The 15,552-nt window shown below is 41.8% G+C and overlaps 1 protein-coding gene across 1 annotated transcript; it reads left to right on the forward strand.

The window, feature by feature from the left end:
* Window positions 1-6: 6 nt before the first annotated feature.
* On the forward strand, window positions 7-11,743 carry LOC149299158 (copine-7-like). The gene is made up of 15 exons (XM_089486605.1): window positions 7-183; window positions 1,339-1,521; window positions 1,703-1,777; window positions 2,150-2,224; window positions 2,582-2,665; window positions 2,889-2,978; window positions 3,181-3,279; window positions 3,517-3,603; window positions 3,951-4,010; window positions 4,339-4,472; window positions 4,832-4,886; window positions 10,797-10,848; window positions 11,002-11,135; window positions 11,234-11,470; window positions 11,606-11,743. The coding sequence occupies exons 1-15, from the start codon at window positions 7-9 to the stop codon at window positions 11,741-11,743; spliced, it is 1,680 nt and encodes a 559-aa protein (XP_089342731.1).
* Window positions 11,744-15,552: the final 3,809 nt, after the last annotated feature.

Consider the following 15,552-nt stretch of genomic DNA (forward strand, 5'->3'; position numbering starts at 1 on the left):
AAGATGATGGTCAATGAGATCTCGGACTTGGCTTCTCCTTCATCCCTTGGGGTTGTTACAGCCACATGCGTGTCCAAGGTGGAGCTCCGTGTGTGTTGCAAGAACTTGCTGGACAGAGACACGCTCAACAAGTCCGACCCATGCGTGGTTCTTCTGATGCAATCTCAAGGCCAATGGATGGAGGTAGGTTGAAGGACAGTGAGTGTTTCTGCGTCAGCGGCCCATCTAAAAATGAATTACATAGACATATGTGAGCATAGCAAGGTTTGTACATGCATGTGCAACTTCCATAGTGCCCTACATTTTCCAATCTACCAGGGACACCCAACAAGCGGTTCTCCAACTGTTCTGGAACTACCGTTCCTATGATGCCCAGCATTCTAAACGGAAATGTATGTAACGGTTAGCTGAACATCTTGGTAGCAGAACAGTTGTATACAAAGGCAGAGTCCTCCATTAAAAGGTTGGCAGCATCTAAGCGAAGGGGCTCAGCCAAACTATGTCTAATTTATTCATTCTTAAAGCATATATTTTTGATCACTACTGTTGTTTCTAATGGATGGCATTCATTCACTGACCTCGCTTTCAGATGCTCCGTCGCGGTGATATGTTTCTGTTATTAGTGCTCAGATATAATGTACATTTGTTTCTGTTATCACATTATAGTTGCAGCAGTGCAGTAGGATATGATAGATAATAATGATAATAATTATAATAATAAAAATAATAATAATAAAAATAATAATAATAATCTCCCTGTAAAAGGGACATAGGAAGGAAAAAAAAGATTAGATTTTCTGCCAATATCTACATCTTATTCTGAATGTAGGCAATTCCCAGTAATGGCCCACATTGTTAAAAAAACAGAGCTATTGCCCCCTCCCAAACCCTCTTCAGCCTCCGGTATACGTGGGAGTCTTTCATTTCTTACTGTTTTAATTTCCCGGAGACAAATAAAGGCTTGTCAGTAGTGATATTTGCAATGTTCCGCAGCTTATAATATACAGCTTTATCACTTCTTCCCCTTGTATATGTCAAGGACTAAACTCGAGCCTTCTATAGATCCCTGCCCTCTCTAACATTCCAGAACTAATATTATAATATATATATATATATATATATATATATATATATATATATATATATATATCCCTTCCCTGATATTACAGAATCAAATGTTGCATTACTTCTGTCTGCTAAGGGTCTTGACCTTTCACCAAAGATCTTAATGGTCCCTAAACCAAAAAATCACATATATATATATATATATATATATATATATATATATAATGTGGTCCCATTTTTCCAGTAATGAGCTCTTTCTTTTTACCCCAACAGGTGGATAGGACGGAAGTAATTAAGAGCAACCTGAACCCGGTCTTCTCCAAAGTTTTCACTGTGGACTATTACTTTGAGGAAGTCCAGAAGCTGCGCTTTGAGGTGTATGACATCCACGGTCACTGCAGTATTGGCACCAGGGATGATGACTTCCTAGGAGGGGTGGAGATCACGCTGGGGCAGGTAATGACGGAAGAGGGTAATATCGGGAGGATATCGTGTTATCAGCAAAAATTGGAGCAACTCTTGGGACTTGGAGCAATTACTGTCTCATAAACCACTACTGATACCCGCAAAGTTCTATCCCACCTTCGTCTTTCCATTTTGTCACTACCGGGGTCTTGTCTCCTTTTTTTTTTCTTAGATTGTGGCACAGAAGAGAATCACCAAAGGCCTGTTTTTGAAATATGGAAAATATGCTGGAAAATCCACAATCACAGTAAGCGAGCGGAGGAAATGTGGGTCTAGCGGCAGGTCCGGGGTCGTTTGTGAGATGTCTCAAAACAATGGCAAACTGAAAATATGGAAACACGTGTCAGTGTGGGTAAATAATGGAATAACGGAATAGGAAGCAAACGTAGACTTTGGTAGTGGGTGGCATTGAAGGTGAAGTCATCCTCACAGATGATTTGGGAAGCTGCCCCATAGACTCTTGACACGTGTGGCTGTAACTAACTGCACACACATGCAACGCGACCCATCCAGAGTATATTAACAAATATAAGTTTAAGAGAAAACTAAGAGTGTGGGAGAAGCAGGACCCAAGCTGTGAAAAGTCCATGACTTGGTTAAGATTACCATTTCTCCATAGGTGATTTCGGAAGAGATTTCCGGGAACAATGGATACGTGGAACTTTCATTCAGCGCCCGGAAACTGGATGACAAGGTGACAGCCACAGGGTACAGTCCTCTATGCGGTGGCAGATGGTCTTTAAAGACACCTCTGGTGGACCACAACATGAGGGACAGACAGGCACCATGTCCAAATATATTTTGAGCCCCAGTTGTCTTGACAAACCAAACAAATAGTTGACCAACGTACAGAATGTTTCCCAGACGAGTATATCCCTTCTTCATGCCATGAGCTGGGAAGAGGCACACCTGCCTCCACATATAGGCAGCCTCCAGCTGCAGGTAGCAGGGTTTGCCTTTTTCTGCCACCGACATATCAAGTCGCCCCCGGTACCATGACTCAAAGTTTCGTTTTAACGGGATCCATTAACCCTCCTTGTCCTTTTGTTAGGATCTCTTCAGCAAATCAGATCCATTCCTGGAAATCTACCGCATTAATGACGATCAAAGCGAGCAGCTGGTTTACAGAACGGAGGTGAGCCAGAGAAGCTCTTTAAGTGTCTTAAACGAGAGTCTGTGTTGACGTCAGTGAAGGGGCGCTGTGCGTCTGTCATGGGAGTTGAGATGGAGCTTCAAGTGAGAAACGAGTGTAAGATGATGAGATGTTGCGTTTGAGAGGGGCTTGTCAGCTTCAGGAGCTGTTGTATGGCTGCGATAAAGGTCCATGTGATATATGTATTGATTTCCTTCTTCATCAGGTTGTCAAGAACAATCTAAATCCAGTGTGGGAGCCCTTCAAGGTTTCTCTGAGTTCTCTCTGCTGCTGTGAAGAAAAGAGAAAGCTCCGGGTAGGAAAAACATCTCAGAATTCCACCAAGTCCAATTCCCAAGCTCACAAACCACAGAGGATTTTAGAAATATACCTCGTCAGAATACTAGCTGCGGATTCCGGTTACATGCCCTGTGCCTTCCACACCATTCTACCCCAGCTATCCCATCTTTTACCTGAACCTGTGTCTTAAATATCACATCATCTCTTTTTGTCTCCAGTGCTTAGTTTGGGATTATGACTCCCGTGGGAAACATGACTTTATCGGAGAGTTTTATGCAACCTTTGAAGAGATGCAGAAAGGAATCGGTGGAAACAAGGTAGGGTAATTGTTAGCTTAAGTATAGCACCGACATATACCACAGAGCTGCACAACCGTCAGTCACAGCACACGTATAATTGTGATGAGGATGATCATAAAAGAAGACAGCTTGCTCGAGGGCTTTAGCCGTACGCCACCAATTTGCAACGTTACATGGTTGAAACACGTGTTGGCACTCGGCTGAGCTCGACGTTGTCTTCGGAGGGTGTGATTGACTGTTTGATTCGCCCCACAGGTGCAATGGGATTGTGTCAACCCCAAGTACAAAATAAAAAAGAGGAATTACAAGAACTCTGGAGTCGTGATACTCACAGACCTGAAGGTAAAAGTAAAAAGCCACCATATCCCTTCCTAATAACTTCGAACCTTCAAGCTTTTAGGCAGGATTCCAAAATCCTGGTCAGCAGGATCACACCATGTGAGCTGTCCAACTATGTCCCCCGACTCTTATAAATCTCAGCATCAGGTGAATATCCTAGGGGTTTATGGGAGCTCAAACCCACCAAAAGCTCACAAAAAAGTCAATAGTTGGACAGCCATGCTATAGATCTTTGGTGGGATGCCTACATGTTAGAAAGGGACCCCAAGGTCCATCCGATAAACTGCACCCTACCAAACCTGGTAAATTGCAGACTGTACCAATTTCTCTTTTTGTTTTTGGAACTACAGATCCACAGAGTTTATTCCTTCCTTGACTACATTATGGGCGGCTGCCAGATCCACTTCACAGTGAGTCCCCCTATTTTCCACACATTTACTATGACACCTGCCTGTCCCTCTCGTCTGTCTCTACCATGTGCAGATCTCCTGTATGCCACCAACAGCACATATACGGACACATTGGGGGTTATGCCTAAAAAGTGATTCTGGTGAAAATTGGTATCATTGTTATTACTATTATTATTATTATTATTGCTGTGGAATTATCGAGTCAGCAGGAACATTCCGTTGGTTGCTATGATGATCAGACCACTTTTCAAACTTTGCACCAAAATCTTTCTGCGTAACTTTTTATCTCTCCTCTTCATGACACTGGGGCTCTCTATTTTCTCTCTAGGTGGCCATAGACTTCACAGCTTCTAACGGAGATCCCCGAAATAGCTGTTCTCTACACTACATTAACCCATACCAGCCCAACGAATATCTGAAGGCGTTAGTAGCCGTGGGGGAGATCTGCCAAGACTATGACAGGTATAACGCAACCGCTCCTTCATGTACGAGCGCAGTGTATTATGTGATGGGCAGTACAGATGTGCCTGTGTGTAGCTACATACTACATACTTTGTGTGTCTGAATAGTATACATTTGTTATTATAAGTACGTGAAATCTTTATCATTCCAGTGAGTGAATTTCAGTGTGTTAATTAAAGGAGCAATGCATTCTGGATTTTGCGTGGAAACTGCTGTCTGTATGTGAATGGGAATGAGGGGTGATAGTGGTCACTCATGTTTGTGCTTGTGATTGATTCTATAGTGTGGAGACTTGGTTTTTCTTGGTTAGAAGATACAATTGTATATGTCTGCTGAACTTCTTTTGTCCTTTTGTCTAGTGATAAGAGATTCTCTGCCCTGGGATTTGGTGCACGGATACCACCAAAGTACGAGGTAAGAATAAGGCATTCTATGTATCTGCGGGTATCTCTGTAATACAAAGTACTGGTTCTGGGGACAATAGACTGGATCAGTCTAGCTGAAGACTGTGGTTGTGTGTGGCTTGTGAATAAGACTAATTGCAGGGCAATACATTTGGCAGTCGATCTTCTGTCGTTTGTCCATGTGCTCCAGTGAGCAGTTTCCAGCTATACCGGTACCCCCCCCACCTCTCAATGGTCAAAGTACCTCTTATTGTGCATCTTTTTTATTTGAGATGTTGGAGACATATAAAAGGCCAAACACCAAAGAGTTATGTATTAAGAGGTATTCTGGTGCAAAACTTAAAAGGTGTTCTCAACACAACCTTGCTGGCTGCTATGGTGATAAGACCTTTTCCAAATGATTAAGACGTACCCACCACCACCATTATTACTCAGACAATGTCAATGCTGGAATTGAGTTCATTGCACCTTAGTATTCACCCCACCGCCCCATTGCAACGTACCCCCTGTATCATGGTCCACATGTCTTATGTTTCTACCCCTTCCCTTCCTATAAGCGCTTTTGGATGTATTTTTCAGAGTAACGACCATTTATAATTAGCGTTCGGCATCTTCTCTCTGTATCTGCCTAATCTCTCCATGTTTCATTAACTTATCAAACTTTAACTAATGCACAAAGACTTTTCTTTAATCAATGCAACATTTCCATGCGTTTCCTATCGCTAAGAAATGCTGACTCTGCAAACCCCACATTTAATACTTCTTTTGGAGAAAAAGCTTTGATGTTCCCGGAAATTAATATCCACATGAGTCTCTTTTAACAGATATAGATGGAAGATAATGACTCACAGAGAGAGATCTTTAAATATAGGTGTAGAAGTATGAGTTCAACAGCTAGGCGATGGTCAACTATTTCACAGGGAGTTAAAAAAAAAAAAGAATATGTTCTAGAAATTGAGCGGTTTGAGAAACTGGAAGGCAAACAGCAAAAAGTACATTGAAGGTTGGATCAAAGGATCAAAGGGTCTGAAAAAGAGATCAGAAACCACAGGAGTGGATATGTTATCTGAAAAATATATCTCTTTACATGTTTGGGGGCTATGCATGGCAGACCGGGGGTATACGGTATGGGAAGAGCTGGCTTAGAACATGTCTGTAAGGGCTCTACTACGTTGCAGAAGGGCAACCGATCTGCCAAAGATGGGACATTCTCAAAGAGAGATATCATTCATGAATGATGGTTTAAGCAAGAGAATCTTGTGTGCAATAGACATCAATTAAATAAAAGAAGGGGTAACATTAATAGTAATAGTAATTAAAATAGGAATTGTAATAGTTATAGTAATAGTAATACTAGTAGTAGTAATTGTAATAGTAATAGTAATAATAATTGTAATAGTAATCGTTATTGTAATAGTGATTGTAATAGTTATAGTAATACTAGTAATAGTAATTGTAATAGTTATAGTAATAGTAATACTAGTAGTAGTAATTGTAATAGTAATAATAATTGTAATAGTAATCAAAATAGTAATTGTAATAGTTATAGTAATAGTAATACTACTAGTAGTAATTGTAATAGTAATAGTAATAATAATTGTAATAGTAATAGTTATTGTAATAGTGATTGTAATAGTTATAGTAATAGTAATTGTAATAGTATTAGTAATAGTGATTGTAATAGTTATAGTTATAGTATTAGTGATAGTAATAGTAATAGTATTAGTGATAGAAATAGTAATTGTAATAGTTATAGTAATTGTCATAATAATACGGTAGTAGTAGTAATAGTAATTGTAATTGTTAATATGGTATTAGTAATAGTAGCCGCTTTTATCTAATTTGTATGTCCTTAAAAATCTGAGGAAGAGAACAGATTAAAGGTTTACAGAACACCTCTCATGGCATCATTCTCAGTAGAATCTGGTTTGGTACTCGAAGCCCCTCTAACAGCCTCCTGAAGGGTAGACGTTAATGTAATGAAGGGGCAGTTTCTTAGAATTCTCACTCCAGGAAGATGGGGATTTGAGAACGCGGGGGCGACTCATTAATACAAGCCATTGGCGTGGATACATACCCAGAAATCGGAGTCTGGGAAATAATTGGAATAAGCATTATAATTCATTATTGTCAAAACATAATTGTGCTTTCAAGTGGAATCTTAGTACGTTAGGTTAATTAATTACATCAATTAAGTATGGATAATTACCGCAGCCGTGATTGTCTTCCACTTCATTTCAAAAAGCCACCTACAACTTTTGCAAGAACCCCTCAGCTTTCCGGTGAAATCAGCAGATGTCCAACGTGTCACATTTTCACGGCGTTGCTTTTATCCTCGGTTACTTTCAGCTTACGTTTTCAGTACTTATTTTTTGTTCTGTCAGTGAATGATTCTGTTCCCACAGTGTCTGCCGCATTATATGGATTAGAGAGATGGAATCATGGGCCGGTGGTGCTGACTCCAAAGTGCCTTTGGTTGGGCAGATGATCAAGGGAGACAAAACCTTATTTTGGCCGGACTAGATCTGTACTGTCTCTGGAGCATCCTGGTAGAACATAGTACCCTGTAATTCCACTGGTTACCATGGCGATTGCTCAAAATGTAGAACATTGCATGCCCTCAGCTTTGCCTTACTAATTACCACCTGATCAGTGATGATGATGACTGAGGGTATTTTGAAGTATGAAGTAAGGAGGGGGAATTGTGTTTTCTAGAGATCGCTTGTGATCATAAGGGAGCATGTCCAACCTTATAAAGTTTGTTACCATGGTAACTGATCAATAGCCTCTGACGCTTTCTTGTTAATCTGCCTCCAATGATCAAACACAAGCCATGTAATTTCTTGATGATTAAATTAAGTCGCTAAAATGATGTGTTTTCCATACTGGAAACTTCGGAGCACTGGGCAGGCGTTTCTCCTCTAGACCTGTTGTGTTTTATTGCTGATTATAATATTGGGCTGGCGGCAGGGGATGTAATAAATGATGCATCGCGAAAGGCTCTGTCAGCTTGGATGTTCAGACGCTGTGGAACAAGTAGACATTCATTCCAACGACAACATAGTAGCATTGAATGTCCTCAGCGTGCTCAGTCAATAAGAGACATTGAACCATACATAGTGCAAGACTGGAGCATTTGAGCCATACCTAGTGCAAGACTGGGGCATTTGAGCTATACATAGTGCAAGACTGGAGCATTTGAGTTTAGGATTTTATGGAACATTTAAACCATATCTGGATCCTTTTTATGTTTTGAATCAATGCAGTCCACTTTTAGTGTATTTAAGTTGGCCAGGACTGGGCACGGGTTTTTTTTTTATCCCAAATGGACATTTGGCTGGGTCCCCCCCCCCCCCCCGCACCCAAACGATGCCAGCTCTCCCCTGGCAGGAACAGGCATTGGTATGGAAATATATAGAAACAGACAGAGATCGTTAAGGACAGTGACAGGCGCACACACAGAATCTGACATAATTCCTCTGTCACTGACAGCATGGCTCCCTAAAAAATTGTGATGTCATCAAAAAGTACAGCTTTAGGCAGCATTCGTTAAGACCATCATGCAGCCAACACACTGCATGGTTTAAAATTGTTATATCATTTGGATTTCAGGTGGAACTTCCCTTTAAATGATGTTTTGTTTGTAGTGAGAAGCCTTGTCAAAGTTCCTTCTCCCTCAAACAATAATGTACTGATTAGATTGTAAGCTCACGAGCAGGACCCTCAAAAGCCCACCCTTCCTGCCAGGAACATAGTATAAGTGTATAAGGCTGGATGGCGGCTTAAGGGCCGGGTTCCCAGCCCCCGATGTATCTGTATGTCTTAATGTATATTTAAATTGTACAGCGCTGTGCAATTTATTGACGCTTAATAAATAAAAGATAATATTTATTATTATTAATAATAATACCTAAAAATGTCTAAAATCATTGCCCACAAGTCGAATTCCAAATCCACTAAATAATAGTGTTTGAATCACGTCAAAGCTGACGCGCCGGGGGTGATAAATGAAAAGGGTAACAATAAATAATATTTTTCAATGTCTACGGTGTTATTCTTGAATAGACTACTCCGCGTGCCGTTCTAGTACGCACATTGTCTGTCCTTGGTCCAGTAGCTTGTTTCCGGAAGAGAAATCAGGCTTAAAGGGAACATAATAATATACAAAAAAATATATTTCATTTAGAAGAATTAGTTTGCTTTATCAGAACAGCACAAATTTGGGAAAAAAGGCAACATAGAATATTAATATTATATTAATTTTCTATTATATACAAGATCTATTAGAGGCGCCAGCTCTCCGTCTTATGATGAGGATATCCTCTATATAATCTGTTTGGGTTCACTTTAAATTATTACAAAAATGATTTCTCTTAAATCAGAATAAATGTTTGCAAAGGAAACGTTCGACGTTACAATGTGTTTTTCCAGTAAAGAATTAAAAAACAGTCTTTTGTTGAAATGGTATCCCTGTCTTTTATTACGTGATACAAAGCAGGAGCGCTGGAAGCATCTGTATCTTATTGATATGCTGCGGAAACGGCATTGTTTGTTGACAGGTGACTAATACAGCTAGAATTGAAGAATTTATTGATGCTCTATCGTTATCTATTGGAATTTAGAGAAAATCTCATTGTTCTGGGACGCCAGAGAGCGATCTTGCAATCGATACCAAGCTCGCGGTTTCAAGAGTAATAAAATATTTAGATATTGGTTCCCCGTCCGTTACAATCGGGTAAAGATTTGGAGATGGAAGAAGCGGATATTATTCCACACGAGTGAATGACACCCAGCCTCTGATATCATTCACCGCTAAAGAATGCCTCCTCTAATGAGATGTAAATGACAGGTAATTACGGCACTTAGGGCCCCGCGATGCTCGGAATGTGGTGGGAAGAGACGGCACTTAGTGTTCGTTTAATTGGGATGAATGTGAAGCGTGTAGTAGGTACATGGATAGGGTAGCCTCTAGCCTGGTCTCGTTGGTGTGACCTCTCCTGGTGGCACATATCACTAAAATTGAAACCCCAGGGGCGTTCTTCATGCATACAACACCAGCCTTCCTCATCTTCTTGGATACTTTCTTGTGCCTCTAGCCCATTAGGGGCATCTCTCTCTCTCTATTTTTTCCTCCGTCTATATTCTCGTTCAGCCTTTCCCTGCAGATTCAGTCTGTGTAATGCTCCCATTCTGTCGCTGCACTCCTGCATGTGATATATCAGCGTCACATCGTGACCTCGGATGTCTTCTGACTATGCCTGTAAATCTTTGACATTAGCTCCTGGCGGCTTACAAGCTGTTTGTCATTCTCTTTGTCTTTAACTCTCTGTAACTATCTGAGGGAATCAGCGTCTCCGCATGAAAAGCCTGCTGTGTGCAGACTCATATATCACAAAGGCGGCTTGTGTAATTTGTGAGTTCATGTGGTTATCTAGTTATGGAGGCCGCAGTAGAGCCGCTAATAAAGTGGTCTTCCTGGTGTGTGGCATTCTGTTGGGTCTCATAACTTCATCAAGTTGGACTTTGGCCAGAGCAAGGGGCCAAGAAGACCCCAGACCGATTGAGACACAAATTGGATATTATCTAGACTCGGAGACTAAGCAGACTGAGGAACCAACCAAACCTTATAAAGACCAAGTAGGCTTTGGACACATGGTGGAAAATGTGGACCCTCTTTTACACCCAGGGACCAACTGAACATTAGACCGGACCTGAAGGTCATCTGGGCTTCAGACACAACCTGCTGTGACGTGACACAAATATATATATGTTTACAAAGCGTGCAAAGGTTGTGAGCTACGATGGGGTTCTCCGAGTCATTAAGTCTCCAAAGTTCCATGTTGAGGGTTTGGGCTAAATTGTAGAGGCAAAAGGAGACATTGGGAGTTGTTGATTTCAATCACTTATTTTTTTGTTTTAGGTTTCTCATGATTTTGCGATTAACTTCAATCCCGATGATGATGAATGTGAAGGTAAGAGAGATTGTGGGACTATGGGAAGTTGATTGACATAACCTTGAAAGTGAAGCATTTGCAGTTTGGTCAGTAAAACAGGGAAGAGGAGAGAAAGATGAAGCTTATAATTAATTAATACTTTTATAAGCTTTGTTATTGTCTTTGTTTTAGGTATTCAAGGAATAGTGGATTCTTACCAAAACTGCCTACCCAAGATTCAACTGTACGGACCCACAAACGTGGCACCTATAATTTCAAAGGTGGCACGACTAGCAGCTGAGGAAGAAAGGACCAAAGAGGCTTCGGTAGGTAACCACACCATGCATGGACTGAAAATGTGGACTTTTATGACTAGACCTTCGTAGGCATCTCACTAGCTTCCAACTGTCCTGTTTAATTCCAGAAATATTATATTCTCCTGATTCTCACGGATGGCGTGGTCACAGACATGGCTGATACACGGGAAGCTATAGTGCGTGCGTCCTACCTTCCCATGTCTATCATCATTGTTGGTGTTGGCAATGCCGACTTTACAGACATGCAAATTCTGGATGGAGATGATGGGGTCCTCCGAGCACCCAAAGGCGAGCCTGTGCTTCGCGATATTGTACAGTTTGTTCCTTTCAGGGAATTCAAGAATGTAAGTTTGAAGACACACAATGTATTGAGCTGTGTAAAAATGTGTATCTTATCTGTAATAATAATATGAGTTCAGGTATCAGGTAAATATGTATTTGTATCTTTTTCTCATGTTTCTCATTCTTTTGTGTCCCAGGCTTCTCCGGCTGCCTTAGCTAAGTGTGTCCTTGCTGAGGTCCCCAAACAGGTGGTGGAATATTATAGCTACAAAGCTTTTCCTCCTCGATGTCCGAAAGTGGATTCCCCAGACTCTGCCCTCGATTCCCCCCAATGAGTCTTGCTCTACTGTTCCCGCAGCCACCTCCTATACGCCTCATTGACTATTCCACCCATGCTGTCAGAGAACAGAAAATATTCAGCTCACCATCCTCAGCAATCAATGTCCTACACCATCTCATGCTGGACATGTCCGCTTCTGAAGGCCAATCCGGACTTGCGTATCGCAGCTAATAATTAGACCCCAGAGCCCTGTCACCTCGAGGACTGATGGGTCAGCATGGAAGACGCCTTACAATGAACACAACATTGCCTTGTGGTGAATATGAAGCATGCACCTGAAGTCGAGTACACTGTTGGCCTTGTGTTTACGGTTATCGGCCTGCTGGCGCCCTGCTTATTTTGATTGGAACGGTCTCTGGGAGTCAGAATGTAAACCAACAGGTCTACCAGACTAAATCGACAAGGCCACCAGGACACTGAAGCTTTCTATGTAACTTCCATTACTGTCACCTACATGCTTCATGGAGCATGAAGACCTAGCGGGTCTATGGATGCACGAGACTTTTCAGGACTCCGTCAGGGTTTGGTGGTGGCAACGCATCTTCAAAATAGCTTCTCCATAATATGTCTCAGGCAGCTAAGGAAATAATCTTGCCTAGCTTAGTAGCTATTTTCTTTCTGCCAGCCTGAGGCCTTTGTGATAGTATATCTACATGTCATTCCCTCCCCAGGAGCACCTATCAATGGCCGGGGCTCTCTTATTCTAAATGTTTTGGGATCTCGGCTCCTGCTGGTTCCTTCCTTTCCACTTATGGCCCCTGGGAGTAGGGGTCCCCGGGGTGCTGCAAGGCTGGTGTTATAGTTTGGAGACCTATTCATCCACCGGCACAGATCTTACTTCTCCTACTTACCAGTGTCTTGTAAAATGCAGGCCAAGGTGGCTTCTGATGGTTTAATACCCCACTTAATGAAAGAAAGAAACAAAATGTTTCAGGTTCTGCAGATATCTTATTTACAAAGCACACATCAGATTATTCTGTAGTCCGTGGTAGAATGTAAGCCCACGTAACTACTCCTTCTAGGCTTTGATACCTTCGCCTGGTGGGCACACAACAAGCCTTAGAGGGCACGTAAAGGGTTTTTAATAATAAAAATAGTATCTCAGGATGCGTTTAACTTCTTTTCAACCAAAACATTTCCAAGTTTGACATATTATTACGTTACTTGCCTGTTACCTGCAAATGTCTCCAAATTATACATGTTCCAGGCAGTGTGGGAATGGGAAGCCACACAGGGCCACCCTCACGGTTACCGCTATAACATTAACGCCTACCACTCACATATGGGGCATTAGAGACATTTGTATCTGTAAGGGAATCTGAAGACATCAAGGGGCAATAAGGCACCTAGCAGAGCTGTGTATTTACTGTATACAGTTTAGGTAGTGAAAGCAGAAAGGGCAATGTGCATAGTTTGGTGCAAAATTCTATACGTTTGCACCAAGCGAACCAATTGGACACCCAGATAAATGTGGCCCCGGTTTTTAAACAGAAATCTATCCTTATTCTTTGTATCCCCTTGGATTTGTTAATATCCCACGGGTACCCAAGCGGTTAATGGACGAGGTAGATGTCGCTCGCTCTGGTACCGTCCTGTTGTCTAATGCATGTACAGATCACGAGTCTTGAATCGCACCCTCCTGTTGTGTAGTGAGTATAAGGCCCAGTTATGCACCGCTATAGTATATGTTGGGGCTTCTGTGAGATCTGCATGCTTCTTGTATTTTTGTCTAGGAGAAAAAAAAATCTAAAATAAAGTAATATCAAGAAATATTATCTCTTCAAAATTCCTTTGATTTGGGAAATTGTCAAATGAGCTTGGAACCAAACCCTAAATTGTATGTCGACGTCTGTATTAAGGGGAAATTTCAAACATTAGTAACGCGGCTATGCAGTATGCCAGTCGCATGCCAACACACGCCGTATCTCTAGAGTTAATCCAAAAATGAGGCAAACTCTGGTTCCAAATGGTAAATAGGCCTTGCGCACGGGCCGCTGACTCGACCCACACTCGATCTACAGAACTCTACGCTTAGTGAATAGAAAAAAGACATGGCTTAGGATAGCTGAGTGAGGCATCCCAGGTCAATAAGCCCCATAAGCTTGACAAGTAAAAGAGCTTAAAGAAACCTTCTCTTCTAGTGAAGCTGATATTGCTTCGTTGAGACAGACAGACTTGGCCCCGTTGTGCTTCTTTAAGCCAGAGATAGAATATCTTATGATCTACGCTATATATTATAATTGTCTATGACACCAGCGCAAGTCTTTATATTGAAGATTATCGATTTTCTCCAAGTACACAGCTAAATGTATTACATTGTGAGACGGGCAAGTGATTGGGTCTAAAAGTATCAAGCAGAGAAGACCAGTCGGAGGAGCTTTCATACGCCTGTCTCATTCTATTACATTGATGGCTAACCTCTTCCATACTCCAGCCGCTTTAGACTAGAAATCCACTGATGGCTGAGAATTTAATCATGGAAGATGTGTCTAAAAACAAATAGACATAATTACAATGCCTCACAGAGCAAGGTAGGAATGGGAGAGTTTAGAATGCCTCCACACAGCAAGTTCCTCAAGTTCTTGGACACCTTGTTACTGTTTATAAGCAGGTGGATGACTACCTGTTGGCTACCAAACCCACATTTTAACCTTATAGACCAACACAGAGCCCCATGGGTAGTCTATTCCGTCCTGCTAGGACCTCTTGGTGGACCACCAGTGGTGGGTATGGTGTAGGTGGCTGTTGGTGGTTTGGTTGCCCAAATCATCGGAATGCGTACTTTGTAATATAAAATACTCTTGAAATCTTAACTTCATCCCTCCTCTGGGAAGACTACGTTTTTAGCGTTAGGGTGGATGAGCAGGATGGGAGTTGTTGATTAAAGGAAATGAAGTATCGGAGTGTTAAGGCAGTTGGGGGTAGGTTACTAAAGGTCTACAGGGAACAGAGATGGCTGGTACTCCTACTGGAAGGAAGGGTCAAAAACCCAGTGGGGAACTGGGCCAGTGAATGATGTCACACATGTCATATGTAAAAGCAGAAATGCCTCATCCAGCTAATGCCCATTTTAACCCCGATCTGTTGAATGCAGGTAAGTTATAATGTCAGCATTTAGTTGGTTGAGGCTTATGGGAATTGTAACCCCTTCTCTGGTTGCAAATAGAAGGTCTTGTGTCTTTCCAAACAGTCAATACATACACGTAGCTGCTTTTATGTAATCCGGGGTCTCGGACGAGTTCCCATTTCGTGTTATGTTGTTCCTGACTTGGGAAGCAATATTTTAACTTATAATAAACCGCAGGTTAGTTCCTTGAACGAGTCCTGGGATTGTTGAGAAGTCACAGGGTTAAAACGAATCATTCATGTCAGAGTGCAATGGGTTACTTATGACCTTCAGCTGTCCATTATCAGGGCAATTCCTTGCTGGGGCGATTGTTCAGTGGGGGGGTAGAATCATTGTATCCTGCACACGGAGGAGATCATCAGGACGTATGGCAGCCCGCAGTGCCGTGAACGATCTATTGATTATTTGGAATGATTTGTTGGGTAGCAGAGTAACAGTAAACTTAAAGGAACAGCAGCTCACCCATGGGATACTATATGAGGGCAGATTGTTTAAAATAAGGGTTGATTCCACGTTGGACCCCACTGGCATACAGAAGTGGTTCCCATTTGGAGGCGGTTGGCAAACAGTGTCTAAGTAGAGGCTGGATTATAAATGGAGGCCAGTGGTTAGCGTGCCTTGTACCCAACTGGAGCCTTCTGGAAAACCAAACCTATGTCCGGCTGGAGGATTCTGGA

Source organism: Sceloporus occidentalis, unplaced genomic scaffold (assembly GCF_023333645.1).
Source record: "Sceloporus occidentalis isolate IW3139 unplaced genomic scaffold, rSceOcc1.0.p SCAF_29, whole genome shotgun sequence".
Classification (NCBI taxonomy): Eukaryota; Metazoa; Chordata; class Lepidosauria; order Squamata; family Phrynosomatidae; genus Sceloporus; species Sceloporus occidentalis.

Coding starts and splice junctions, on each gene's coding strand:
- LOC149299158 (XM_089486605.1), top strand. CDS start 7: ATGGTCAATGAGATCTCGGACTTGGCTTCTCCTTCATCCCTTGGGGTT. Junction 1,522..1,702: donor TGGAGATCACGCTGGGGCAG/GTAATGACGGAA, acceptor TTTTTTTCTTAG/ATTGTGGCACAGAAGAGAAT. Junction 4,011..4,338: donor GCTGCCAGATCCACTTCACA/GTGAGTCCCCCT, acceptor TTTTCTCTCTAG/GTGGCCATAGACTTCACAGC.